General features: G+C 54.8%; 12 protein-coding genes across 12 annotated transcripts; 8 read left to right on the top strand and 4 right to left on the bottom strand.

Moving 5' to 3' along the window:
• Positions 1-432: 432 nt before the first annotated feature.
• Positions 433-825, top strand: PG994_004134 (uncharacterized protein; the record flags this gene model as incomplete). Its single annotated transcript, XM_066855543.1, has 1 exon — positions 433-825. The coding sequence occupies one exon, from the start codon at positions 433-435 to the stop codon at positions 823-825; it is 393 nt and encodes a 130-aa protein (XP_066717710.1).
• Positions 826-1,346: 521 nt separating this feature from the next.
• PG994_004135 (uncharacterized protein) lies at positions 1,347-3,383 on the top strand (the record flags this gene model as incomplete). The annotated part of the gene is made up of 1 exon (XM_066855544.1): positions 1,347-3,383. One exon carries the CDS (start codon positions 1,347-1,349, stop codon positions 3,381-3,383), a length of 2,037 nt encoding a protein of 678 aa, XP_066717711.1.
• A 12-nt stretch (positions 3,384-3,395) lies between these two features.
• PG994_004136 (uncharacterized protein) lies at positions 3,396-3,614 on the top strand (the record flags this gene model as incomplete). Its single annotated transcript, XM_066855545.1, has 1 exon — positions 3,396-3,614. One exon carries the CDS (start codon positions 3,396-3,398, stop codon positions 3,612-3,614), a length of 219 nt encoding a protein of 72 aa, XP_066717712.1.
• Positions 3,615-5,224: 1,610 nt separating this feature from the next.
• On the bottom strand, positions 5,225-6,045 carry PG994_004137 (40S ribosomal protein eS24; the record flags this gene model as incomplete). Its single annotated transcript, XM_066855546.1, has 3 exons — positions 5,225-5,304; positions 5,376-5,623; positions 5,963-6,045. 3 exons carry the CDS (start codon positions 6,043-6,045, stop codon positions 5,225-5,227), a joined length of 411 nt encoding a protein of 136 aa, XP_066717713.1.
• A 508-nt stretch (positions 6,046-6,553) lies between these two features.
• Positions 6,554-7,745, top strand: PG994_004138 (uncharacterized protein; the record flags this gene model as incomplete). Its single annotated transcript, XM_066855547.1, has 2 exons — positions 6,554-6,784; positions 6,948-7,745. The coding sequence occupies 2 exons, from the start codon at positions 6,554-6,556 to the stop codon at positions 7,743-7,745; spliced, it is 1,029 nt and encodes a 342-aa protein (XP_066717714.1).
• Positions 7,746-9,371: 1,626 nt separating this feature from the next.
• PG994_004139 (uncharacterized protein) lies at positions 9,372-10,786 on the top strand (the record flags this gene model as incomplete). The annotated part of the gene is made up of 3 exons (XM_066855548.1): positions 9,372-9,489; positions 9,628-10,394; positions 10,436-10,786. 3 exons carry the CDS (start codon positions 9,372-9,374, stop codon positions 10,784-10,786), a joined length of 1,236 nt encoding a protein of 411 aa, XP_066717715.1.
• Positions 10,787-11,593: 807 nt separating this feature from the next.
• On the top strand, positions 11,594-12,991 carry PG994_004140 (GTP cyclohydrolase-2; the record flags this gene model as incomplete). Its single annotated transcript, XM_066855549.1, has 2 exons — positions 11,594-12,856; positions 12,944-12,991. The coding sequence occupies 2 exons, from the start codon at positions 11,594-11,596 to the stop codon at positions 12,989-12,991; spliced, it is 1,311 nt and encodes a 436-aa protein (XP_066717716.1).
• A 3,179-nt stretch (positions 12,992-16,170) lies between these two features.
• PG994_004141 (uncharacterized protein) lies at positions 16,171-16,767 on the bottom strand (the record flags this gene model as incomplete). Its single annotated transcript, XM_066855550.1, has 1 exon — positions 16,171-16,767. The coding sequence occupies one exon, from the start codon at positions 16,765-16,767 to the stop codon at positions 16,171-16,173; it is 597 nt and encodes a 198-aa protein (XP_066717717.1).
• Positions 16,768-20,672: 3,905 nt separating this feature from the next.
• Positions 20,673-21,542, bottom strand: PG994_004142 (uncharacterized protein; the record flags this gene model as incomplete). Its single annotated transcript, XM_066855551.1, has 4 exons — positions 20,673-20,832; positions 20,891-20,916; positions 20,970-21,110; positions 21,327-21,542. 4 exons carry the CDS (start codon positions 21,540-21,542, stop codon positions 20,673-20,675), a joined length of 543 nt encoding a protein of 180 aa, XP_066717718.1.
• An 896-nt stretch (positions 21,543-22,438) lies between these two features.
• PG994_004143 (uncharacterized protein) lies at positions 22,439-23,533 on the top strand (the record flags this gene model as incomplete). Its single annotated transcript, XM_066855552.1, has 3 exons — positions 22,439-22,547; positions 22,640-22,866; positions 22,934-23,533. 3 exons carry the CDS (start codon positions 22,439-22,441, stop codon positions 23,531-23,533), a joined length of 936 nt encoding a protein of 311 aa, XP_066717719.1.
• A 660-nt stretch (positions 23,534-24,193) lies between these two features.
• On the top strand, positions 24,194-24,901 carry PG994_004144 (uncharacterized protein; the record flags this gene model as incomplete). The annotated part of the gene is made up of 2 exons (XM_066855553.1): positions 24,194-24,241; positions 24,410-24,901. 2 exons carry the CDS (start codon positions 24,194-24,196, stop codon positions 24,899-24,901), a joined length of 540 nt encoding a protein of 179 aa, XP_066717720.1.
• Positions 24,902-25,148: 247 nt separating this feature from the next.
• Positions 25,149-26,746, bottom strand: PG994_004145 (metabolite transport protein; the record flags this gene model as incomplete). Its single annotated transcript, XM_066855554.1, has 4 exons — positions 25,149-25,538; positions 25,607-25,978; positions 26,058-26,540; positions 26,645-26,746. 4 exons carry the CDS (start codon positions 26,744-26,746, stop codon positions 25,149-25,151), a joined length of 1,347 nt encoding a protein of 448 aa, XP_066717721.1.
• Positions 26,747-27,583: the final 837 nt, after the last annotated feature.

Here is a 27,583-nt window from a genome sequence, read left to right on the forward strand (position 1 = left end):
GCTTTGGTACGGAGCTTTGACCCAAGTAGTCTCGCCAAAGAAAGGGGGCGCTTTGTCGAAGAGGTACTGCTACAAGGCGACAATGAAACATGGCGCCTACGTCCCATCTCTTAACAATATTGCCGCTAGTCCGCTTACGATCATGGCTTTGGCTCTGATGGACGAGTTTGTTTCTCCTCATGGGAGAAGGAGAAAGAGCTTGTTTTACTGCAAAGTAAAGGTCGTCATAGAACGGGGTGTGTTCTATAAAAAGGGCGGCGATGCCCATCGCCGAATTGTAGTACTCGGCACAGAAGCAGCAGAAAGAGCAGTTAACTTATATATAACACAGGTCGCATCTCTCCTTTGGAATTCTACCTTGCGACGTTTCTATCCAAATCGAGTCTTCATCACACATCTTCCGATCCAGCGGCCCTTGGCTGGACGTATACAATGGCAGAAAACGCTAGCAGGATAGGTCGGGGAAACAGAGGCGGCAACGCAGCAGGTGCCGCCGGTGCAGGCAGAAGAGGCAACGCAGCCGGTGCCGCCGTCGCAGGCAGAGGAGGCAACGCAGCCGGTGCCGCCGGCGCAGGCAACGCCAACGCCGCCAACACCAACGGGGGTAACGCAGCCAACGAGGGCAACGTAGTTCGGTTACGTGACCAGCTGGACCGAATTGAATGGAGAGTCGCGATGATCAAAAGGACTTGCGCGAACGTACTCCTCAGAGTCCTGGGACCGAATGAAACATACTACCAGGATTATATCGGCCAAATTGCAACGCCCTTCACCACGCCAGGAAACTTGGACTGGCCCAAGATCAAGACATGGGTCGTTCAATAAATGTACGCAGCAGTGCACGAAGATTTCAATGAGGAAATGGTAGCGACTACCGAAGTGTGTTTACTCAACGTGGGAGGCGTTGGTAGACAACCTGTCGACAAGATAAACTTCATTTGCCTCTTGTCCAAGTGGGAGGAGGGCAGCTTAGCGCTGCTTAGGACACCAGGTGATATGACACATTATATCCATTTCGAGAGTACCAAATATCTTCAGCGGAGGCGCTCGCCCGTAGGGCAGGGAGACGGGGTTGGTCGCGATATGTTGGGGGGTTCAGTTGGCCCAGGCCTGGGCTTCGTAGAAATCGAGGCCCGCCGGCTTCGCGAAATCCAGCGTCAACGGGAACAACGGTCGCAAACGACGCCGTCACCCCCCGTCGGCCCCACGCCACCACCCCTGCCAGACAACGGCGACGGGAACGGGGGCGCGGGCGGCAACGCAGAGGAGGAGGAAAGGAGGAAAGGAGACGGGCGGTGCCCGAGGGATCACCCGATGATGAGGCCGAAGAAGCTGACATCAATCGCATGGTGCTCGACGACGTAAGCCGCGGTGAGGGCATCGACCCTAAGCTCGACGGGGACAAGCACTGGGCAAGGGTCTGCCAATTCTTCACGAAAGAGGGCGCTGGACCAAACCAGTTCAGACTCCCCGATCTCGAATACGCGATCGAAGGCTACCAGGCCGCCGCCGTCCTATGGTTGCTGACCAGGATCCCCGACGACAATGTGGCCGGGGCCCTGCTCTCCGACGACATGGGATTGGGCAAAACGTTCACCATTGTCATCACGATCATGGTGCATGCATACCTCCAGAGGGCTATGAGGGATATGAAGCGTTTCTGGGATCATCCACATAGCGAACCTCGACACAATCCGGCGGGCGCCGCCCCAGGGAGGGCATGCCCATCGCAGGCGAACAACAAGTACTACCTTCAGTGCCCGTGTGTGGTTGGTTCGGCGGCAAGGGCCATTGTAGACCGCATGGGGGACTTGCCCAGCATTATCATCAGTCATTCGGGTGGAGCCACACTCTGGGTCGCAGAATGGGACAAGTTCGTTCTTCCGAGATCTGGTATGAGACTCTATGTCGGTGTTAGCGGTTACACTGGAGACCACGCCAAATTAGCGGACTTCTGCGAAGACGTGGAAGGTGCCCAAGGTGATGCTGATAAAGCAAGGATTGAGCATCAAACAGTAGTTGGTCCACGGCGACGCAACGGGCCTCGTGTTAACAAAGTCCTGGTCCAGCGTCGCCACGCCTTCTCAGGGGGTAATAGCCACGCTTTACTGCTCACCTCTGAGGGTTGCGGCAACAAACAAAAAGCCCATGACCGCGAGAAATATGAAGGCGTCCCTTTTGTCGCAATGCCTGGACGCCCAAGACGGATGGATTATGATGAAGAGGCCGGGGTGCCAGTCGCTGTTTGCGGGATCTTGGCTATGGATGAAATGCACAAGTACAAGGGCGCCAATAATGAGACCCAGCCCTTCCAGATGCTGAACTTGTTCAAATACCAAGACACCCCCACGCTGGCCATCGGGGTTTCTGGGAATCTTCTAGGCATCGGGCCGGAGGCGTGGCAACGTCACGTCACGCACACTCAGGAATGGATCAGGAGAGACGGCTTGGAGGCCAAGCTGGGCAGGATCCAGACCCCTGAGGGGTTTACGCAGATGAGAAAGGATTGGGATTTCATCCAGTCCCGTATCAAAGACATTGAGGATGGCCTGGTCAAGAGGGATGCCAAAAACGAGCAGTTCGACCGATGCAAAGGGAGGATTGCAGACGATTTCAGGCAGGGGATTCATAAGATGATTATCCGCCGCACAAAGAAGGACTTTTTCCTCGGGGAGAATATTCTGGACATTGCGGAACCAGTTACCACGCCGATGCCCCTAAAGATCGGAGAAGGCGAAGCACTGGATACCCTGAGCATTTACTTCAGACGAATCGCCCAGTGGATGAATCACGTACATAAGGAGGATCTGAAGCAGTGGGAGAGAGCTGGCAAAACGTATGCTCGGCCGATACTGGCCAAGGTTCAACGAGAGGTACTAGGAGGTGGCCCGGACGGCAACAACAGCAGAGACGGAGCACACCACCGAGCCTTCAACCTGGCTCTACGGGCAGTTACACTCCCGTCATTAGCCTACCTCCCCAACTCGGAAGACCCAGAGATTCGCCGGCTCGAGGATTATTACGCAGGCGGGCAGAATCTGAATGGCCTTGACTCGCCGAAATTCCAGGCGCTCACCGACCTAGTAAAGACACAACTTATCGACACCAGACAAGACAACGGAAGAGTAACGAGACAGACCAAAGGGCCGGTAGACAAGAGCCAGGTTCGACACATGGTCGTCTTCACGGAGGCGCCGGTGAACGCATACCTCACCGCGCTGTATCTTCAAGACTGGTTTATCGACAAGTGTGACGTGATCCTGATCCACCAGGGTCTCAAGACCCAAGGGACCGAGTGGAACTGCAGAGATGAGGCCTTTAAGTGGTTTGATAGAGATTGCAAACCCGAGGACCACAACAAGATCCTCCTGGGGACGTACTAGCTCATCTCGACCATGCACAACTTCCAGCGGGGCCAGCCCGAGTCGGCCAAGATCACCGAGATGTGGTACGAGAACCACGTCTACGAGCACCACCGGCGCGAGAGGAACGAAGGTAATACGAAGATGAGCCAAATCGACTGGCACAAATTCAGAGTTGACGACGATGGCAGTGGCCTACCAGAAGAAGGCGCTGTCATGCCATCGGTTGAAGAAGAGGATCTTTACGACTAAACCCTCTGCTCATAAGGCCAGCCGATCCCCGGGAACTACGAATAGGGGGTCTGGCCGTGCTTGCCCCCTTCCCCTTCCAGAATTGAGTCAAGGTAAACAGTCGGGGCGGGGCGACTGTGATTTCTAGTTCCTCATGAGTAACTGTACTCATTATACCCCTGAAGATTATTTCCTACAAGGTTAGTCGTAATAAACTGTGTGTATAGATGCCAAAATGCAGTTCGACATTTCCGATAACCATCCTCTTATTTCTCCTGTGTGAATTTCCACTCACTACTTGAAACGATGAGGGTCATGTAACGCAGTGTCAAGCCGGAGCACCGAACCAAGTGATACGTACCTAGTAATGTAGAAAATTAAGTCAGAAACAGCACTGACCGCCTGCTGGAAGGTCCCCATAGCCATTGACATCTATCTGGCACGCATGCCGGTCGAGTCAGCTGGCGGTGCACTTGCGGGAGAGACAATTAAAGCGACTCCGTAAGATAGAACAGCAAGAAGTTATACTCAAGGCAAGAAATGTGTAACTGACATACGCAGGCAAGAAACTTATATCTCCATCATACTAACGAGGAGTAGAAATGGTTCCCATGCTATCATAGGTGGCGTCAAGTCTCTCCTCTCCCACTTAGTAGAGGGTTCCAGAGTCTGACTACTCCTGGCAAAAACACACGAGAGGACAAAAATGTTGACTCGTGAAAATAGCCAGATGAAGATATCCATATATTCGCCCTCCCTGAAAGAAGGCCGCCAGAGAAGGAGCGGGTAAAATCAAGTAACAAAGAGTAAAAGCTACCATTGTCCCTAGTTTATGTGTCAATCGGTCGAGGTATGGCATGATATCTGAGTATCAAGATGGATTGAACCCATATGCTGTGCTTCAACTCATGTGCGAGAAGGAATAGAGGGATGTTGAGCTTCGAATGCATATAGGTGACGAGAAAGTGTAAAGGTACTCATCTGAACAAATCTCTCGTGTAGAGATAATTCGTATGTATTTGGAATCCCTTCGCCTTTTCCCAGCGCTTTGCATATCCTAGACATCAGAAAAATTGACGTACATTCAAACATAAGAATTGGCTGGTTTCTATGGCTGCATACCAAGCCAGTGGGTCAAGTTGGACGGAGGCTTCCATGAGGCTGATAAGTCACTTCTCATGGGGAGGAGTATCCCGACGCAGCTGTACGCGAAAAACACTGATCAATAGTTTCAAAAGATTCATTGCGTCTTCCTTTAGGGGATCTTGCTGCCACGATCTGCCCGTATCACGGATCGGATCATATGCAAGCGGCAGCGAGTTTGGATCAAATAGTTTGCTTGGTGCTTAAATCATGTTTTCAGAACCGGAAAACCCTTTTATTGTATGCTACCGTGAATGGGGAAGAAATTCGTCTCATTCATGTCCAGCCGTTGCCTCAAAACCATGTCCACCAGCCGGATATCAATAGGCTGATGCGAGACCGAGACCAGTATACGTACGTACCAGATGTATTTCCACATCCGGATACCGTTGATCTGTATAATGCACAAAATAGATACACCCGAAAGCCAGCCTAAGTCGAGAGCCAAACCCACTCCGCCAAAGACAAGAACGCCTGAATCAGATCGTCTATTTCTCCTTCTTGGCCTTGGCACCCTTGACCTTGGCAGTGCCACGCAGAGTCTTTTGACGGTTCTTGCGTTGCTTGCCTGTTCACCAGATAAGTCAGTATTGATGGCCCGGCAGGGATGAGTGAGGGAGTCGCGAAGGGAAAACGTACGCTGCTGTCGGGATGCGCGCTCGGGCTTGGTGGCCAGGCCAACGCGGACCAGTCTGTACTGAGGCTCGAACTTCTTCATGGCCTCGGGGGAGTCGTAGACAAGGGCGAAGCCGGTGGTCTTGCCACCACCGAACTGGGTGCGCAGGCCGAAGACGGAAACCTGGTCCTTCTGGGCCTTGTACATGCCGGAGATCTTCTCGCGGAGCTGCTCCTTGGAGATGTTGGGGCGGCCGGGGTGCAGGATGTCACTGGAGGAGGGAAAAAGCGAAGGTCAGTTTCTATCGTTCAAATCATGCTCGGTTTCCCGGTAGCAGCCTGCACTCGAAGTGCAGCTCAAGACTTGTGCCAGACAGAACTGCCCTCCATCATCTTCGTGATCGCAATAGCCAGAAGAAGAGGAAGAAAAGACCTCTTCAAATCAATCAATAGTTCTCTTCATTCTTCGTTTTTGTTTGCCAACGCGGTGCCGGTCGAGTCGGGACTCGGAAGATGATGGATTTGATGGCTCTGCCGCCATGGTCACGGCTCGAGGCGAGATTCGATTCATCGGACGTGCAGGCGCAGCAGGAGGAATAATTGGTACTCACACGACCATCTGCTTGCGACCCAGAAGAGGGTTGCGGATGAACTTGCGAGTTCGCAGGGTGACGGGGGTCTCGGAGTCAGCCATTGTGACGATCGGGCGCGGATGTCTGCTGATCGAAGTTGTCGTGGATGGGTTGAGACAAATGGCGATTTGGGAGGGGTGGAAGGAAATGTCGACTTTCGCCTTAATTTTTCTTTCTGACCTTAGTGGTTCAGTATCCGCTCTTCCTGGGTTTGGTGTCAAGAGTGTGCGTTGCTTTCTCGGCTTGGGCTAGCCCAGGGTTGCGGTGGTCTGTGCATTCTTCCTCCAGGTGGATTCGTGCCCTTTTTCTTTTGCCATTTTGAAGCCCTACCCTAATCCAACTGAATAGTGTGGCTTGTGCCCTGCTGCTTTTTTTATCTGCCCTACCCAGCCAGAGCCACAGCCACAGCTGACAGCCTTCACCATCCACGCCTCTCTCCTTGATCTCCACATTTCCCCGAGTTACTGTTCCTTGTCACCAACCGTCAATTGATGCGCAGTCGATTCAGCAGAGCCGCAATGAACGTTGTCAATTTGCATTTCAACCTTTCATTGTCCGACTTCCAGTCAAATGGATGAAGTAAGCGTCAATCGCTTCTGCAGCCAATATCTGCAGCTGGAAAGATACCTCGATTTTCCCAGTGGCCAACTCTTGAGGGAGGCTCATGTTCAAGATGCGCTGCTCCGTCGGCTCTTTGCAGATGACGCTCTTGCTCATCCACCCCCGCCTAGATATCAAATCCGAGTCCTGAAGGACCTGGTCGCGAGGATTGAAGCAAGCATCGACGACTGGGAAGAACATGTAAGGTGTATATCTACAAACCTACCACACACATCCTTGATGACATTGAAACGAGACGACGATTCCACCATCGTCCTTGCCCATCATGCCTCCCAATGTCCATCCTTCCTTGCGCTCTTCCCTCTATGCCATCAGAATACCCCAGCCTGACTCCATTTCCTAGGGAGTGTCCGACGATCTGATGGCCCATCTCTCTGAGCTTCTTGCGTCGCCTTTGCCTGCGGAGCTCATAGCTGTTCAGCAGAAGACATATGTCACATATTCACAATCGTTGCTTAGTGGTGACTCTGGGCCCGGAGCAGGCCCAGGACCCTACCCTCATGTTACACTCCTTGAGTCACGCCAGCTCATCTCGGCCGGCGGAACCACGGGGCTTCGGACCTGGGAAGCTGCTCTCCATATGGGCCAATACCTTTGCATGAACCCGTCTTTGGTACAAAACAAGCGAGTGCTCGAGCTGGGCGCCGGGACAGGCTACGTCTCTATCCTATGCGCCAAACATCTGGCTTCTTCCCAGGTCATAGCCTCGGACGGATCCGACGATGTCGTCGCTAACCTCCCCGAGAACTTCTACGTGAACGGGCTGCAGGATTCCCGTGTCATATCCGCAATGGATCTGAAATGGGGGCAAGCTCTCCTGGGCACCGAGGAGGCCGAATGGAACGGTGGTCGGCCTATCGATCTCGTTCTTGGCGCCGACGTGACGTACGATGAGAGCGTCACCCCGTCGCTTGTCGGCACCATAGACGACTTGTTCGACATGTTCCCGCGCGTCCTCGTGATCATATCTGCCACTGAAAGAAACCGCCGTACCTTTGATGCTTTTATCAACGTCTGCCAGAAAAGAGGCCTCAATATTCAGGAGGTGGACTTCGACATCGCACCCCAAGACACACAGACGGGTCCCTTCTACAGTGACCAGGTACCTATCCGAATCTGTAGAATTACGCGAGGGCAATAGAGCACGTGTTCAGCGATACATGCCCCCTTTTGGTCTACTTGTGTTTCTTGAATGAGTCACAGTCACTGCCTGGCAGCAAAACTTGGTTTGATTGAAAGCGACCAGCAGCCTCGGAGTTAAGAGCTGCTTATCAAGACATACGTATGATCGTCGCCCCTTGGCGAGCCAAGGAATCATATCCCAGGTTAGTATGCATGGTAGCCTCAATGACTGTACCAAAGGGGTCTCAGCCATAGGACGAGAGCTCCAAACAGCCCCTTCATGCCTAGTACATCTTCACGGAAGACAAACATAGGCTGCAGCTTGCTACGAGGAATGCATTCGTGGGGCACAGAATCCGATGTAACCCCCCCATCTTACCGAGCTGGGGTTATAAGGAAACGGGAGCATGTGCATGTAGCTTACTACCGACACGGCAGGGGAAACACACTTGCTTTAGAAACGGCCAATGAGTCACTGTCCCTTTACGGATAGTCTGCTCGTCGTGCATCGATAGAGGTAGCACAGCCTGGAGCGGACCGTGTTGATCATCAAACGGTGATTCATATAGCAGAAAGGGTGTGGTCAGATCTGTCTATATGTTCTATATGCTTCATCGGTAATCACATTAACAAATTATCGGATTAACGAGCCAACGAGTTGACGAATCAACAAAAGAGATGGATGTGACATTTTTATATATACTCCTCTTCCTCTCACATCTTAACCAAAGTGATTACCCGGCGCGCTATGTACGACGGCACCATACGTAGGTATCGACACACTTCAGTGGATGGGCGGATCGATTGGTAGATCACGGATGGTGCTGTGATTGGTCTATGGTCTAACTATGTAGATCTGGTTTTATTACACCACGTTCTTCTTTCTTATTTATGAGCTTTCATGTAGCTGGCTCGCTAACTCCCCACCTTGCCAAGGTACGCCTCGGCAACGACTCACCTTTTTTTTTTATAGATCCCACTATCTATAAGTACTTATCTCCGACATGCTTTGAAATCAGGCCTGTGTCCAGAAAGCTGTGTTCGGTCCTTTTGTCAGCACATTTTCGCTGTCCCCCTCTTGGTCACCAATAAGCGGAGAGACTAACAGCTCCGCCTTTCTCGGTGAACATGGTTTGCAAACCTATCTTTAGTAACATGCATGAATGAGGATTCCGGTACATATGATACAGAAAGCCGCCGGCCCTTGGGTAAGGTGACTTGACTATTCCTAGGTTGGGAGGTCTCCGGCGCGCGTGCTAGCTGGCAATACGGGGGGCCGCGCTGTAGTCGTATGATCAGCAACAGCGTGGGTGGCTAGAACCCCGGAGGTGGGAGGGTCTATCTACCTACTGTATCGATTAATGGAGCATATGCAAGTGACTCACCACCGTGAGACGCAGTCGCAGCCATGGGGTTTAGCTCATCTCTCCGCAGTGTGTCCGTTGTTTCGTCTAGAAAGCTATAAAGCTTACCGCAGCCTGTTTTATACATTCTATCTTGCGTCCCCGGTTAAGGCACAACAGAACTACTTATATCCCTCCAGAATTTCAAGTACTGAACTCACGGTTATAAAAGAGGCGGTGTGTACAGTTTCCCTCCGACGTGGATAACTTAAATTACACTACTATATCTTATTCCGCTCATCATGTCTCCCGAACAGACAGTCGGACCGCCTCGGTTCGAGTCGGAGCCTACGGACCTGGGGCCGCTGAGGCAGCCGATAGAGTTCCTCTTCTCCGGCCGGGTCGCCCCGAACCCACTGAGTTAGTACCAACCAACAATCTTACTTTTCCCCATGAAGCCGAAATATGCCTCCACGCGCGAAGTTTCTTCTGTACCTCTTATACAGCGTATGCGCTGCCTTGAGAACTAGTACACTGACGCCAATACCTCCCCTGCAGTGAACGCCGCCATGAGCGAGCGCCTGTCCACATACTCCGAGACGGACCACGCCGCGAGCGGCATCCCCATGCCGGAGCTGATAACGCTGTACCGGCGGTGGGGCGCGGGCGGCTGGGGCCAGCTGGTGACGGGCAACGTCATGATCGACTTCGAGCACCTCGAGTCGCCGGGCAACCCCATCATCCCCGTCGACGCGCCCTTCTCGGGCCCGCGCTTCGAGGCCTTCCAGCAGCTCGCCACGGCGGGCAAGGAGCACGGCAGCCTCATGGTCGCGCAGGTCGGGCACGCGGGCCGGCAGACGTCGACGACCCCGCACCCCATCAGCGCCAGCGACGTCCCGGTCCACGCGCCCGCCATGGCCGCCATGGGCAAGACGTTCGGCGTGCCACGGCCCGCGACCCAGGACGACATCCGGAACATCGTCGAGGCCTTCGCGCACGCCGCCGAGTACCTCGAGCGCGCCGGCTTCGATGGCATCCAGCTGCACGGCGCGCACGGCTACCTGCTGGCCCAGTTCCTGAGCCTGACGAGCAACCGGCGCACGGACGAGTACGGCGGCAGCCTCGAGAACCGCATGCGGCTGATCCTGGAGGTGACGGCGGCCATCAAGGCGCGTGTGAGCAAGCAGTTCGTGCTGGGTATCAAGATCAACTCGGTCGAGTTCCAGGAGCGCGGGTTCACGCCCGAGGAGGCGGCGACGCTCTGCGAGGCGCTCGAGGGCGCTGGTTTTGATTACGTCGAGACGAGCGGCGGCACGTACGAGGCCGTGGGCAGATGTACCGGCGCGACAGCACGCGCGCGCGCGAGGCGTACTTTGTCGAGTTCTCGGAGCAGATCGCGGCGCGCGTGAAGACGACCAAGATCTACACGACGGGCGGGCTCAAGACGGCGGCCGGCATGGTCGCGGTGCTGCGCGCGGGCGTCGACGGGCTGGGCATCGGGCGCGCCGCGTGCCAGGAGCCGGACCTGCCCCTCAAATTACTGTCGGGCCAGGTGTCGGGCATCATGAAGTACGCCATGGGCGAGGACGACACGTGGGCGCGCGTGGGGTCCGCCGTGGTGCAGATCCAGCAGATGGGCCGCGGGGAGGATCCCATCGACCTGTCCGACGCCGAGAACGTCCAGAAGGCGGCGGCGATCTTGGCTTCGAAAGTGTAGATGTTCTTCTTCTTCATGGATTGCCGGGTCAAAAAACCAGTCACTTGGTGTCATGGCGAAATGCCGTCTCTCGAGTTAAGCACTTAAACACCACGAGGCGAAACAGTCACCGTTCCAGCCAAGTTGTTCGGTTTGGGGCGGCCATCCCATCGGTAATACCGATAGAGTGTATTCAAACGCTTCATTCTTAAACAGAACAAAGCACAGATAAGAAGAACATAGACATTGGCATCCAAATATAGGCAATTGCTTGTTGACTTGTACGGCCTCGGCGGATGGCCTGGTGTCTCAGCAGCATGTGTAAGCTGACTAATGGACGGCCTATACTGACATGCGTGATGAGCTAATGATTGACCAATCGCCCGTAAATTGGGTCCCCCGTCAGTGAGTGAAGGGTCCCTGACAGCCTGAAGCGAGACCAGGCCAAGCGAAAAGAGGCTAAGGTTAGATCAGCGAATCTTCCTCTCCCTTCTATCCATGACTACTACAAATTGGCCTTGACATAGGAAAGTTACTGTTTCTGTGTACATATTTTCCCCTTTTATTATTACTATTGCCTGCCTTCTCAATAGATTATCTGTCTGTATACTTACTTACTTAGTCATTTCACCCACGCCAATGCCCCGACGTGAGAGTTTCTAGATCAGTCTGTCACCCACCCCACCAGAAGACTCCCCCAGAAGAACCCCGCCATTGCCGAAGCCATATGCCCGCCGTCTGCCGGAGATTTCAACAAAACCACCATAACCCTCTCTTGGGCATTGCAAGACGGTGTCGCATGCGCAGCCCATAGCAATTGAAGGACCAATGGATTCAGGGAAGGACGATGGCCAGGCTGGACAGCAGAAGGAACAACAACCATCCGTGGCCACGCCAACGACAGAACAACTCCCCTCCTTCTATTCGCCCAGGACACAGCCAGTAGTCCCAGACCATGAAGGCGACACCAAGCTGAGGAGCGACCTGCTCAACATCTCAGCATTGGCCGCCACCGCCGCCACCGCCAACTCCCCTCAAACCAACCCCCGCGCGCCGCCCACATCCGCCCCCTCGACCCACGCGACGACAACCGGCGGCGCCACGACCCCAAGCAACGAGCAACCCCCACCACCCTCCCTCCTATCACCCCAATTCACACCCCCCTCAACCCCCGGCATCGCGACGCCCGCCACCGAGGAGGCACCCCCACGCGGCGTGCCCGTCGACTCGGCGCGCGGCGTCGACTGCGGCAAGAAGCGGCCGCGGCTGCTCGAGACGCTGCCCGAGGTACAGTGCGTCGTGCGCGCCCGCATCCCCACCGTCGCCGGCACCGAGATGTTCCTGCACCTCTACACCAACAACGTCGACGCCAAGGAACACCTCGCCATCGTCTTCGGCCCGCACATCCGCAGCCGCTCGCTCGACGCGCCGCGCGAGGGCGAGACGGAGATGGACCGCATGGTGCGCGGCGCCTACACGGGGCGGCTGTTCCCAGGGCGGACGCAGAGCGGGATGGCATTGGGTGGTGGCAGCAGCGGCAGTTCGCAGGAGCAAGAACAAACAAAAGAAGGGGAGGAGTCACAACAATCACAACAGAAACAGCAGCAAACTCAGTCGGCGCCGCTGGTCCGCATACACTCGGAGTGCTACACGGGCGAGACGGCGTGGTCGGCGCGGTGCGACTGCGGCGAGCAGCTGGACGAGGCGGCGCGGCTGATGTCGCTGCCGGCGCAGGCGCAGCACGGCGGCATCATCATCTACCTGCGGCAGGAGGGCCGGGGGATCGGCTTAGGCGAGAAGCTCAAAGCGTACAACCTGCAGGACCTGGGCTCGGACACGGTCGAGGCGAATTTGCTGCTGCGGCACCCGGCCGACGCGCGGTCGTATGGGTTGGCGACGGCGATGCTGCGCGACCTGGGGCAGGACCGCATCCGGCTGCTGACCAACAACCCGGACAAGATCCGCGCCGTTGAGGGGCCCAACCGCGAGGTCCGCGTCGTCGAGCGCGTCGCCATGGTGCCGCTCAGCTGGAAGGGTCGGAAGGGCGAGGGGTTCCGGAGCCAGGAGGTCGAGGGCTATCTGCGGACCAAGGTAAGTTGTTTGCATCCCCTCAAGTTTACATTTCACTTTCATCATCATGGATCACAGGTTTTACTAATGACCAACCGGAATATCCAGATCGAGAAAATGGGACATATGTTGGACATGGGCGGTATGCCCCCGTAAAAGGAAAAAACGAAGATCGTAGATGAAGCAACGCGGTATTGGCTGGGAGAACCAATCATCTGCTGTGTAAATGTCATATATGTCACGGGATATAAAATATATACTTATGGATACCACCAAAGCATCTATACGACTATGCCTAGAGCATTAGAAATGAAGGCGTTACATCCAACTTTTCGGAACGCACGAGTTCGTCATCTTTGCCTGGTTGACGATAATGGCAGTGGCTACATGTAACTATTAAGGCCGACTGGTTTGCTTGTTTATTTGTTTAGTTTGTGATGTTTATCGTCGCCGCGTAATCGGCTGGCGCTCACCTCCCTAGGGGTATAATGTGACGTGTCCGCTGCAGTGCCTCCGTAGACTGTGAGGCTGACTGGCTAGGCCTTGATAACCGACCAAACCCTCCGACATCCTATCGCGCTTATATAGTGTCTATGCCTGGCAAATATGTATCCAGTTGGGAATGCTCGTTTTCCGGGGAGCTCCAGAGGGTGTAGGGCTGAAACCGCTATTGGATAGGAGGATGACATAGATAACGGGGGAAGTCTGTTCTTTTCTTCTTGTTTTCCTCCGGGTGGTCACTTGACCACATCTGCATGCCCTCTTAAACAGTCTGACCCTGACATGGCCCCAATAACAGCACACGCTTGTGAGACATTCCAGCTTCGATCGGAGGATCGGTTGGATAATACTGCATGTATGTCGTTGGAAATCCCTTGACAACGAACGATCGCCCCCCTCCAAAGTGCACGGTTGGCACTGGGGGGTTAGGGTAGGGGGTGAAGATATCACGGCGATGATATCATACTAATAATGCTTGCTAGTAAAGTAAAGCCTTACAGGGCTGTCTGGAGCTTCAGCTCCCCCTTGAACAGCAACATCATCCTGTATGATGATCTACAGTCATACAAATGTCCATAGGGTAGTAGACCTGAGTCCATGCGCCAACCAAGCAGGTCTTGCGCCTTACCTGGCAGCCTGGCAGGCAGCCTGCTGCTATTGGAGGAGGAGATGCAGATGTTGAGATCAGAAGGGGAGCCAGACGTATGCAAGCCGATGGAAAGAGGATTGAGGTATGTCATTATGTTCTACGAAGGCAACACCTTCTTCTTCTTCTTCCTTGCCCGAGTTTTATTTCTTGGTTTTCGGTTGTGTCGGCTTCTTTGATGCTGCCGGCGGGCATTCTCTTCCTGCTTCCTCTCAGGCAATATCGCGCAATTCTGCGCTGAGATCTGGGATTGGTCCAACGTGAGTCAACATATGCGGAATGATACCTTGGCCTGCATATTGTGGGGCCAGACCTCCGGTAATGCGGCGTTATATGATCTGCATGTATGCACATGCTGTAGGGACTAACGCCCCAAAAATTGCTGTGTTCCTCTCCCCGTCTGGCAATGATGCACCTCAACAGTGACCAGAGCAGGTAAAATGGACTCGCATTTGCGTTACCTCTCTCGCTTGAATGCGAGAATGCAATGGAACAGGGTGCCGACTCCTTGGTAGGTGTCATTGGTGATGACAGAAGCAGTCAGCAGTCCTTGGCTGGGGCTTGTACGTATCAAAGATCATCACCCCCAAAGCAGGCTTCTTTCCGCCACCAGCCACACCTCGAACGGCAAGGAAGACGGGCCCAGCAAGCAGCAAGGAGTCAGCAAGGTAAGCAATCGCGATATCGAAATCCAACAAACATCCATCAACACCTTGTGAACCTAATGGCAGAGGCTAAGCACGAATTCCTTCGGGATTTAGGGGTTCGTTTGCGGCACATCACGCTTTACGAACTGACATCATAATGTCTTATTCTAGAAGATGTGTGTCGGTCCCTGAAAGGATTGACTCACTGATCAATCCTGGCCTGACCACCAATGTCTCAACTGCATTTTGAAACACAATCGTTGAAGAGCTAACTAAGCTGCCCCGGCTAATGCTTTCCTCGGTTCGAATGATTCTGGGGATAATGATAAGCACATGGATGGGCTAAAAATATTCATTCTTGGCTTTCCAGCTTCCAAACCTACGTCAGAAGTAGTCAGAGCAAAAAAAGCCCCATGACCGATTTTCCATGTTGTGCTAGGAAAACAGGCTGTCAGGGGCAGTCTAAGGTGTCCCGGTGTTCTTCTGTGGCTTGGGGAGCTGAAGGTCCGTTTCCGGTAGTCTGGCACCGTAGTGTGTCGATAGATAACAACAACACCCATCGGGATCCAAGAATCGCAACTCGGCACCAGCCGATATCCACAAAGACAACGGATGGTGGCAAAATGCCCAGGAGTCTTTGTGGGCGCAGTCCGAATTTGGCCTGTTCTAGTTGAATAATGTGCCAGCACTATCAGATACTAGTCGCAGATCATCTCGATGACTGACAAGGCATGTCGGATGGACAGAGAAGAATTCAGATGGATATCACGAGAGAAGCTCTTCAATAGTATGAACATTGAATCGTCAATTGGTATTCTTGATGGTATTAAATAAGTCGTAGTGGTATCTCTGTGCCCATGGCCTGTCTCCAATGCGGCCGGGCTGTGGTGTCGCCATCAAGTGTCTTCTTCTTCCTCTTCTCTCTCGCCCGCTCTATGCTTTTCCCTCTCCCAAAGTTGATATGTGAAAATACCAACTGATCATGAATGCTGTTGAAAACGACAAAATGGAAAAATAAATATCCCTGAATGATGCTGCTAGCCCATCAAGCAAGCGCCCGTGAAAACGCCACGCCAAATAGAAAACCCCATCATCATGCGCCTTCGAGAAGAAGGTGCGACCGGTAGGCCAGCCAAAAAGATCCGTAGCCAGCCCTTCTCGTAAATGCCGCCGTTGCGCTATCGTCAGGAGAAATGAAACCTTCCAGATCGGCGCGCACCCTTAATTTTTTTTCTCTTCCAAACCCACCCAGTCTGCCGTATATCCCTAAGTTTCCCGTACGGTTCGTGACCAACCAAGAAAGAAACGCGGTGAAGCGGTCGTCGTGCGTCCGTCCTCTCCTAATTAATTATGTCACCGGTGGTCAGGTGTGTTCGTCATCATCGACCAACCCAACCACTTTTTTCTCCTTCTGCCAATGCCGATCTTCGTGCGGATTTTCCACTCTTCCCACCCTTCCCACCCCACGTAACGCGCGGGGCACTCAAGAAGCTCCAGAATAACTCATGGAAAGATCAAACTTCCAAGGCCAATAAATTGATTCAATAGTGGACGGGCCCGCCGTTGCTCCTCCGGCGCCTGCCCGTGCGCAGCTCGCGCTCCGTGTCCATCAGGCGGGTCTGCACCCAGGCCCGCATGGCGCGGTCCTGGCGCACCTTGTCGCAGTTGAGCAGCTCCGTGAGGGCGCGCTTGATGCCCTCGTTGACGTCGCAGAGCATCTGCTCGTCAGCAGCCATCTCGTACATGACCTCCTCGTCGAGGAGGGGGGCCAAAGGGCCGCAGAGGCCGCTGCTGCCGCTGCCGCTGCCGCTGGCGGGCGGGATCGAGGACCGGCGGCGGTGCTGTCGGCTCCGCGGGGGCGATAGCGAGGCGACCGAGGAGCCGTTGCTGCTGGTGCTGGAGATGGACGAGTTCGAGGAGCGCGGGTTCAGCATCCGCGTCGGGGACGTGGAGGGCGAGGTCACGGCTGTTGAGGAGGTGGTGTACAGTGGGCACAGCTCATGCATGTGCTGCTGCAGCTCGTCGTGCTGGTTCTGGAGGAGAAGGTATTTCTGCATGACGAAGTCGCCATTGTGGTGATATTGTTGCTGCTGCTGGGCAGCTCTGCCCAGGTGCGATTCAAGCGTGCCGCTATACATGGTTGTGCGGTGTTGTTGTTGTGGTTGAAGAGGTAGTTGTTACTTGAGTAGTAGTAGTAGTTGCAAGATACTCTAATCTGCTGCGTGTTCCTAATTTAAGTACTAATAGCGAGCGCATCGGAGAGGTGATGTGGTTGTCGTTATAAGGTGACAATGGATTGCTGTGTGGCTGACAGCAGGAATGTGTCTTGTTGTCGTGGTGGTAAGCGGTGGTAGTAATAGTAGTAGTTGGGATGTGTGTATGCCATGAAACGACTTGGTAAAAAGGTAGATGGATTTCCTGGGCGTCTTATCTTCTCTCAGGGAGGAGCGGACGATATAGTAATAAGAACAAAAATAATATGTTGTTCAGCTCTCGGCGGTGACGTGATAGCCCTGGGGGTACGTCTAGCAGTGTGTGGTGGTGTGTGGCCTGGCCTTTGTGGCACGGGGCGGGCTGAAAGGTCCTTGGGTTAAGTACTCTTTTTCTCGATCTGTCCGTCTCCCACTTATTACTTCTCTCGCTAGAACAGTTGCGCGTTGATTGCTCGGCCCTGTCGATCTCCTTATTGGGGATTGGGGGGTGGGCATTCGGATATGGGCCAGTTTCAGAGCGGCAGCAATTCGTTATCGCACGTGGCAGAGGGTGGTAGCAGGAGGTGACGCGGCCGCAATCACGATTTGATGTAGATCCCCACACCGACAAAATAAGGTCGAATCGGGTGGTAAGGAGATTATGATGCAAAGCCCAGATGTTGTCTGTTTGTATTGTTGTGTGTGTGTGTGGGATGAAATGGATTCTTGTTTTTCGGGTTGCCCAAGAGATGATGAGTTGGTGTGAGTAGCAATCAAGGCTGAGTTGATTGATATATTGGATGGGATGGGATACTATGGTTGGATGGATTTATATTTTATTCTCATTAGTGTGTGTGTGTGTGTGTGTGATAGAGTGACGAGCGAGCAAGCACTATTGACAGACAGACAGACAGACAGACAGACAAATCGACCACGATAATCGATCGAAAAAGGGAGGCAGGGAAGGATGATGCGGGATGGATGCTGGATGGGTTTTATCTTCTATCGATCAGCTCCAAACTTGCAGGCCAGCGCGCGCGAAGCTAATGTAGGTAGGCAAGGCCCTGTCGCTTCCAGGCCTGGCTCCGGCTAGCTGTCCCAAATGCAACCTATGAGATCCGTTTCCAAATAACCTTTCCCCCTACGAATCTGGTGTGGTTGAGACGGCGGTGATGTGTGGCTACCCAACGGTGCGGCAGTTTTGATAAGACCAGGTCTGTCCAAGCGGGCAGGCGTGTGTGCGTGTGCGTGTGTGTGCATGCGCCAGCGTGTGCTGGTGATGGTGGAGAGGTAATGGTTCAGGTTCGCAGCAAGCTCTAGTCTAGCAGAGTCAGGCTAGCTGGCATCCGACTAGAAAGTTGGGACGGGCTCTATCTTCCAATTTATATACCACACTAGTCCAGTCCTGGCAGCAAATCCCGACTCCCCCCGCCAGGTTAGATGCAGACGTGCTGTCGATTCTAGGCTGATAGTCACAGAGATAGTCGCGACGTTTGACGCTGCGACAGCAATTGGGTTTGATGCTGATGATGTGGTACGATCGTAACGCTCTGCAACGGCCCTCCCCCCTCCCCTCCGAGTTCTCCGACTTCTAAGCGCGGCGGCGGGGGAATGGAATGGATTTAACGAATGAATAATTCTTTATTAATGCAAAAGGCGATGGAGCTCACCGGTGGGGGGGTAAGAGGACCATACGATGCTCTCCCCATTGGGTGTCCATTATGTTTGTATTACCTTACCTTACCTTGCCCCCTAAAAGAAAGTCTCCCCGACTCCCACCTCCCCCCTCATTTACCCCTTGGCTGAGTTTGCAACCTTCGATCGTACTTCGTAGAACGCTCCAGCCTGAATGGGGCAAACATATTCGATAGCTCCCCAAGCTACTGGCCCGGCTGGTAGGTTGGTAGGGGGAAAAAAAGGTAAGACACAAACGGCGCCGTCGTTAGGTTAGATTTGTCCCAGCTTCAGCTTGAGCCTGGCTGAGAGAGGCGCACCACTGACGTTACGCCCACGAAATTTCCCTGAAATTGTTAACTTAATATTTCTCTCCCAAGTGTTACCGTACTAGAAGGGTCTAGACTTTTGGTGACGGAAAGTGCGAGAGAAAGGTCGAAGAAAACAAAACAACTGAACTGCCTCAGCATCCTCCCGGGCGTCACGATCAAGTGGCATCACTTGGCTCACGAGCAAAGAGGGCAAAAAACGCGCGGCTTGCATCGCCGAGAAATTCCTATTGTCTCCCCCCGCCCCCCCCCCTCCCCCCGACGAACTTATCCCGTTTCCATGACAAACAAGCTGTCTGGACAATTTTCGGACGCCCCATGGGAATGTGGAATGTTACCATATGCAGCTGCAGAAAACTAACGGGGGCGACACGATAGACGAGGGGAACCCTTGAACAAGCCAATACGATCTCTGCTTTTCCCCAAGATGCCAAGCAGCAAACATCCGAGTGCAGTTCGTGCGGGGTTTAATAAGTTGCATTGTTAGATACTGTACAGTAGGCCAGATAGGTGACTGTCGTTTGATACGGTGCCCGGCGCAGGTCGGCCCAGAGTTCGGCCTTCTGCAGGCCAAGCTGTCAGAGCGGACAATGCAGCTGACAACGCAGCGCGGGCCACTCGAGCTCGAGCTGACAACGAACGAGCGGCATTCTCCTTGCGTCCCTCGAACCACCATCCAGACCCTGGGGCGCTTTCGACAGAAACACAAATAGCAAACCTTCGCCCAATGCTGCTGATGTCCAGTTTTATTTTTATTCGACGAAACAAATTTATGCTGCTTGACCGAAGGCTCATTACTCAACCTAGGACCTCCTCTGTTTCCGTCTCTGGCTCTGATTAACTAAGCCAAGATCGTCGTCAAAACCTCCCTGGTAAATCTTCACCGAGTCCCGGAATCCCAGAAAGCCTCACACGTGAAAAGTAACCACGAAATTTTGGTCTTGTCAGGGTCCTAGGAATCTTGGCATCTGTTTGACAACCTGAAGAAGGGTCGTATGCTTCCAGCTATGTTGTGCGGCTACAGACGTAGTCATGAATCGTCGCGGTGAAATCCGTCCGATACACGCTCGTCGGATATCATCAGACGACGACGGAAGCGAAGATGTACCAAAATAGGTGCTATCTTGCTACCGAGTAAGACTCGCCAAAATTGTATCATATGTAAATTCTCCGTTGCATCATAAAACGGGGGGAAAGTGTGCCAAGTAATAAGATGATAACTTACGCTCTGTTCATGGGAAAAGTGTATCCGACCTTGACAAAAAGGGACTGCTCGTACCCTGCACGGGCGTGCAAGCCGTCGACGGACAATTCAGGGGCTGCCGGTAACTAGCACGCACCGCTAGAACGTCGCGACGTCACGAATTGGGGACGAAGGAACCGCCAGTGATGGAAGGTCTACATACTGTACATACGGCTGGCGTGAGAGCACCCACCTTGCCCGCGCTGTATTATCTCGATCCAGGGAACAGCGTTCCGCGACTACCATCGTCGTCCACGCCGTCTGCCCCCTAACATGCTTCGCTTCGCAAAGCCGGCTTTCGAACGGGCTTTGATATATATCTTGGATGAGAATGCCGGACTAGTTGATCGCGATCGTTATTGTGCCACGCGCTATCCACCGCTGGCTGCCTATCCTCAGCAGGAAGCAGCTGTATCGGAACTCTCGGCGCAGCAACATTCATGAAGGATAGCACCCCCAGCTTAGCCGTGTTGTTGATCTGCATGCACCTGCTCACAACCGGCCCTCCTCCTCAAGGCGTGCCGCTGTGTATCCGCCAAGGAGAGCCTTGTGGAGATGCCTCCCGTCCCTTGCCCTGCTCCAGGCGAACCGTCCTAGGGGGCTACTTACCAGCTTGCTACGACGGCATCTATCCGGTGGCCCATCTCAGCCGCATGGGGCATCGTGATGGTTCCATGAGCGGGGAGCAATGCTCCCAGATGTTCCACACCCCGGGATTTGACCTGGGCGAGAAGAAGAACAGGGGCCTGGTGGGGGATAATCATGCTTTAATCGGTACGTAGATTTTATATACAAATATACGATTTTCTTACTATCAACTTACCTAAAGATGTAGATCCCATTCGCAGTCTAGTCCATAAAGGCATCCATTTCATGGCAATATCGCCTAGTGGCCCCCGAACCCCACCCGGGCCATCCGGGGGAGCTGCTCCCCGCATCTGACGGCTAGCGGGATCTTGGGGATATAATCCGGAGGTGAACGATGATCCCTGTTCGTCATGTCGAGCTCGTCGAAGAAGTCGCACAGAAGTGATGACCGAATACTAGTGTTCCTATTTCGCGAACCTGTGCCAATCAGCCCACCTCGTTCGGGCTCGTCTTACGACACCGTGAGGAAGCTTACCAAGAGACCGGCTGCCAACAGCCCAGCGTGGCAAATACTGTTTGTTGCTGCTGCTTTGCCTCTGATGCCGGGGGGAAGTTGGCTTCCACATCCGCGAAGCCCGTCAGCTGCTGCATCACGTCACATTTGCTTTTACCCAGTACTTGTGCAGCAGTAGCAACCGCCAAGCAGTTTCCGGCGATTCCGGGGGACCTTGGCGCTGGGGTAGGTAGGCCAAGGTGGAGAAGCAGCCATGGCACTGGCGTTTCTCGGCACGCGTCATTCCTTTACGGCCCGTCCACGTGTAGCGAGCGCTGGGAGGAGTGCACGCATGGTCGGCCGAGGGACGGAGGAGCTGCGAGGTGGCCGGCATTGCGAGTTGATAGGTCCTCCACCTTATTCTCACGACGATGAAGATGTTGACGACGATGATTGAGCAGGAGGACGAAGAAGAACAAGAAGAAGAAGAAGACGAAGAGGGAGGAGGAGGAGGAGAAAAAGAAGGAAGAGGAGGAGGATGTCGAGTGCAACATCAGCCCGCTCGTGTGCCATTCCTGTATTAGGTCGTCGGGTAATTCGAATGGCTCGTCCTCGAGGACGGGAAGAGCGAGGCAGCGGCATGGGTCCAGGACGTCGCGGAGCTGCTGGCGATTATGGCGCAGAGAAGGCAGGTTGCTGGTGCGTGCCTGCTTGGCGAATATCACGACTTGGCCAGGCTACAGATAGGCCTTGGAACGCAAGGCGTGAAAGTATGGACACTTTAGTGTGCGATATTATTTGCACATTCACCGATTTTGGGCAAATGTGCGAGGATACAGACAAGGCTGCATGAGCAGGAAAGGAGTTTGGGTCAACCGCCCATAAGCCCAACTCTATTGCTCACGTGGATGACTGGCAGTCGCCCAATGCTAAAAGGAGGCTCGACCAGGTGAAAATGAACTCTATACTCCAGAGCAGTTGCCAAAATGTGAACTGGTACTGGGATAGTTGCTTGGTTTGCTGGTACGTTAAAGCTGCTGCCTACCGGTAGTGGCCACGTTAGTACAGATCGGAACTCAGATTCGTGGCATCAACAGGAAGCTCAAGGCATCTACGAAGACAACACCCATTGCTCTGTATGAATAAATTACTCTCGATCCTCAATTGGAACACGTTTTTAAGAAAGAAACACAAGTCTCTTGGTGATCTAGAGACTGACCGGCAAAAAAGCACCAACTCTTACCTCTTACTTCACCTCTACTTCAAGTACTTGATCATACCCAAAACGAAATGTCAGAGCTCAAGTCCCTGCTTCACCGGCAGCCCCCCTCGGCCTGGGAGCTCTTCCTGCGCGCCCCCTGCCTCTTCCTCGCCGAGAAGCTCCATTCGCGGCATCGCCGTCTCCGCCCCTAACCACACCGCCTGCGCTTTCTTCCGAGGCGGGGGCGGCAGCGGCCATTGCACGGCCCGTTCGCCTGGATTACGGGGTAGGGGAGGAGGAGGACGAGGAAGACCCCGTGTCCGTCGTCTGCATCTCGGACACGCACAACAACAACCAGATCCCACTGCCCGATGCCGACGTCCTCATCCACGCCGGCGACCTGACGCAGTCGGGCTCGCTCGCGGAGCTGCAGGCCGCCGTCGCCTGGCTGCGTGCGCAGCCGCACCGGCACAAGATCGTCATCGCGGGCAACCACGACGTCCTGCTCGACCCCGGGGTGTGACTACAACCATCCGACGAAGTTAGAACCTGGTGACGTTGACGGTCGAGCCCGTCGCCGCCAGCTACGCGACGAGGAGCGCGCCCAGATCGACTGGGGCGGCATCAAGTACCTCTGCGACAGCAGCGCCTGGATCACCCTGACCGGGCGCAACGGCTACAACAGCTTCAAGGTGTACGGCAGCCCCCGCTCGCCGCGCAACGGGAACTGGGCGTTCCAGTACGCGCGCCTCGCCGACGGCGGCGGCGCCCAGTCTGGGACGGCAAAGATACCGGACGATACCGACATCCTCGTGACGCACTGCCCGCCACGGGCGCACCTATACCTGGACAAGAACCCCGGCTGCGGAGATTTGCTGCGGGAAGTGTGGCGCATCCGGCCGGCCCGTAGTCCGGCGCAGCGGCCCCGGCTCCATGTGTTCGGGCACGTCCACGAGGGACACGGGCACGAGTGGGTGCCGTTCGACGCGCTGCAGCACGCGTACGAGCAGATGGTCGCGGCGGGCGGCGGGGTGTGGAATCTCGGCAAGGTGGCATGGGCTTCTACGATCTTCCTCTTCTTCCGCTCTGCGCCGGGGGAGGCGAGGTGCCAGATGGTGAACGCGGCCATGGTCGGGGGGCTACGGGACGAGGTTCGGCGGCGTCCGGTCAAGGTGTATATTTGACGTCTTTGCCTTAATGTGACTGATATGCATGGTACAAGCAAGACAATCCATCCCCTACGCACCTAAGGGCACTAGAGATCACAAGCATCTCCCGTGCTTCAATGAAAGCATATTTCTGGCCGGCGGGTTTCGCCCAAGCCCACTCATCGTCTGGTCCGGGAGCAATAGGCCTATGCATACATATTGGAAGTGGAAGGGAAGAGACTATAGTATCGACGGAACTGTGAGGGAACACGCCGTCGACCATTTCTCATATTCCCAACACAGAAATAATTAGCCAGAGCATAATGAACACGAGTCGATAAAGTCTGACTTGAAAGGTGGAAACGATAGACCAGGTCGCTTTTTGCTCGAACACCTTCTCGTGAAATCGGTGCGGCTTGCACAAAGTTCAAAAATTCGAAGAGAAGGATAGAGAATCTGACCGTGCCAGTGGTTGGGGACACACTGTCTCGCCAAGACCCCCCGGTACATACTTCCCCCCGCCCTAGATGCCATACTGGTAAAAGTAACTGGCATCAATCCCATGCTTCATATATAAAATAATTCACTCCTCAAAACGAAGCAAATCTCGGAGATTCGAATATGTCTATCCAATTAGTCCGACCTAGTAGTAGACCCATCCGGATTCTCGTGTTGAATCCAAACTCCTCCCAGTCCATGACCGATGGCCTGAGACCCGTCATTAACTCTGTAGACCTGGGGCCTGTAAGTCGTCTCTCGTTCGTTATTTACTTATTCAGATCTCTTCGTCCCCCTATGAGGGATCATTCTTCCTCGCACGCATGCTAAAATTCTTCTTCTTCTTCTTCTTCTTCTTCTTCTTCTTCTTCTTCTTCTTCTTCTACTACTACTACTAATCCCCCCCATTATCAGAATACCGAGGTCCACACCTTCACAGCCCCGGCGCCGTCGCCAGCCAGCATCAACGACGCACAAGACATCATGGCCAGCTTCGGGGCCGCGTGGCAAAGCTTCAAAGAAAGCGGCGAGCCTAACGGACGGTGGGACGGCGTCCTCGTGGCGTGCTTCAGCGTCCACCCGCTGGTGGGCCAGCTCGAGGCGCTCTTCCCCAGCGTGGCCGTGACCGGCATCTTCGAGGCCAGCGTCCTCACGGCCGTCTCGCTCGCGCGCCAGTCGCGCGACGAGCATTGGGGCATCGTCACGACTGGCAAGTTCTGGGAGGAGCACCTGAGCAGCGGGGTGGCCGAGTACCTCGGCGGCTCGGACTACCTGGGAAAACTCAGCACCTTTGCTGGTGTGGAGTCGACGGGTCTCAATGCCTCCGATTTCCACCACGGAGTAGATCCGGCCGTAGTCACCCAGAGGATCCGGGAGGCTACGGGGAGGCTGCTGGAAAGGGGGTGACATGCATCGTCATGGGCTGCGCAGGTATGGCCGGGCTGGAGGAGACCATTCGAAGCGCTGCCCGTGACAAATTCGACGACCGATTCGCATATGAGAGTCTGCATGTTATCGATGGCGTCCGAGCAGGTCTCGTACAGGTTGACCAGATGGTAAAGAACTTCAGATTACGCCCACGACAGTCTGATCGCTAGGCTTTGAATTGGTAAAGCAGTTTTTAGTAACAATAATAATACCCACTAAATTACCCCTATTCTAACCGACGCGTCCTGCCCCAAACCTCATCCACATTCGCCTTCCCCTTCGTCTCCGGCACCCTCCACCACACAAACAGCGCGCAGCCCCCCGCGAGCGCCGCGAAGATGAAGTAGACCCAGCCTGCACCGCCCAACGCACTGTTCAGCGCCTGGTTGACGAGCGGGAAGAACTGCGCCACCAGGAAGGTGGCGACCCAGTTGGCGCCCAGGGCCCAGCTCTGCGCCGCGCCGACGGCGTCCTGCCCGACCATCTCGCTGGCCATCATGAACGGCACGGCCCCGAGCCCGACGGCGAACGAGGCCACGAAGCACAGCACGAGCACGGCGCTCAGGATCTTGGCCTCGAACATGATGGAGAGCGCGAGGCAGAGCGCGCTCGTGCCCTGGCCGACGATGGACAGGAGCAGGCACGTCTTGCGACCGAGCTTGTCGGGCAGGGGGAGCACGCCACGGTCGTGACGAGGTTGATGACGGAGATTAGGATGGTCAGCAGCGCCGAGCTGATGGGCAGCAGGTCGGCGAGCAGGGACACCGAGTACATGATGATGGAGTTGATGCCGCACAGCTGCTGGGATAGCATGATGCCCACGACGGCGATGATGGCCGGGCGCGTGAGAGGGTCGCGGATCACCTCGAGGAAGCTCTTGTGCGAGCCCGATTCGCCTGCACCCTGCCGGCCGTTTGCGCCAAGCCCTGCTGCTACTACGTTGTCGCCATCCAGGAGGGCTGCCTCCTCTTCTTCTGGGGCGGCCACATCAGGTCCCCAAGAAATAGTCTCCTCGTTGATATCATAGCCCGATCCTCGAATACGCTGCAAGGTCTTCTTGGCCTTGGTGACATTCTCGTTCGCCGCCATCCAAGCCGGGCTTTCGGGGAACCACCAAGAGCCCCGAAGCATGGACCGCGCCTACGATGACGCCCGTGCCAAGAACCCACCGCCAGGCCGCGCCGTAGCTGAAGAAGTAGCCGAGCGTCTGCGTGAGCAGGATGCCGACGTTGATGCTGATCTGGGTCATGACGCCGAAGAAGCCGCGCTCCCGGGGCGGCGCGACCTCGCTGATGTACAGCGGCACGATGACCGTGGCCGCGCCGGCGCCGACGCCCGCCAACAACCGGCCGAGGGCGAGGATAGGGGTCGCGGCCGCGAGCGTCTCGACGGCGGACCCGAGGACGAAGCAGGCGCTCGTGAGGCGCATGGCGAACAGGCGGCCTTTCGCCGAGGATGTGGGCCCCGCGCCGAGGGAGCCGATCAGGCCGCCGACGGTGAAGATGCTCTGGACGGCGGCGAAGGCGGTGTTGTTCATGGGGATGCAGTCCGGCAGGGCGCGGGTCGAGATCGACTTCTTTCGGCAGGTGATGACATCTTCGGGCGCGTTCAGCTCGGCCTACGGAAGTGGAACAGAATGTCAGTCAATCGGCCAATATATCTTTCATCGAATGGGGGAGCTGCAACAAGTAACGACTAGCAAGATGGAAAGCTGTCTCGTACCAAGTGGACACCGAATTGCAGGGACCCCAGCGTGCTAACGGCAATGAGGAAGATCAGGTAGGGAGAGACATCGTGCGTCCATTGCCGCAACCCTGACGACATGCTGTTGTGGTTGTTGTAGTTGTTGTTGGGCGGGTTGAGGCAACAACGGTTCTCGCCCGAGTTAAGTACAATAAAATGTGTCGGGCTGCTTCGGGCAATCTATCGAAACATGAAGTGAAAGGTCAAAGATCTGGGGGTACAGTATTAGGTATCTGAAAAAGGAGGAAGGGAGATAGGATGAAGTTCGAACCATCAAATGCAGATGCACGGGTACTGTCGATCCTACAGGAACGAACGAGGTTGAGATTAGGTACCTGGCTAGGTGCATCTTAGGTAAGCTCTACCCCACGCCTCCACTGTGACCTCTAAACGGCCCCTGTATTTACACCAATAAAGTGGGCTTCTAGGCCAGGCCCCTTCTGACAAATTATTCAATGCCTTTGCTTGCTCGTTGCTCGCTACAAGTGAGGGGACGTACGCCGCCCAGTTTGGTAACAAATACGCCGCCCAAGGAAGACTCCGCAGCGAGATGAAGGTCTCCAGAATCAAGAATGCCCTAGCTGCTATGTAAAGAAAGAGCCAAGCAGTTTTCAAGACAGTCAAAACAATGGTTAGCATCTTCCCATGTCGGGGTATGCGTAGCTGCACACCAAAACCCATCTTGAGCGTGTAATGCGTCAGTGCCACCAAGCTGGAGAATACCACGAATAGGGAGCAGCCGATCCAGAGATACCGCTCTGCCAGCGAGGGGAAATACGAGTGCCTGGCTGCTGTGTGAAGACAGCCGCAGATGATAGTGCCCGCTGCGGGGAACACCATGACCCATTCGTCAGCCCCCTCACCGCCCCCCCCCCCAAGCTTCTCCTTGGGCAAGTTCGGGCTATCTTCCCTGACATG

This window comes from Apiospora phragmitis, assembly GCF_038363925.1.
Source record: "Apiospora phragmitis strain CBS 135458 chromosome Unknown utg000005l:1.0-4161743.0:1.0-4166827.0, whole genome shotgun sequence".
Lineage (NCBI taxonomy): Eukaryota > Fungi > Ascomycota > Sordariomycetes > Amphisphaeriales > Apiosporaceae > Apiospora > Apiospora phragmitis.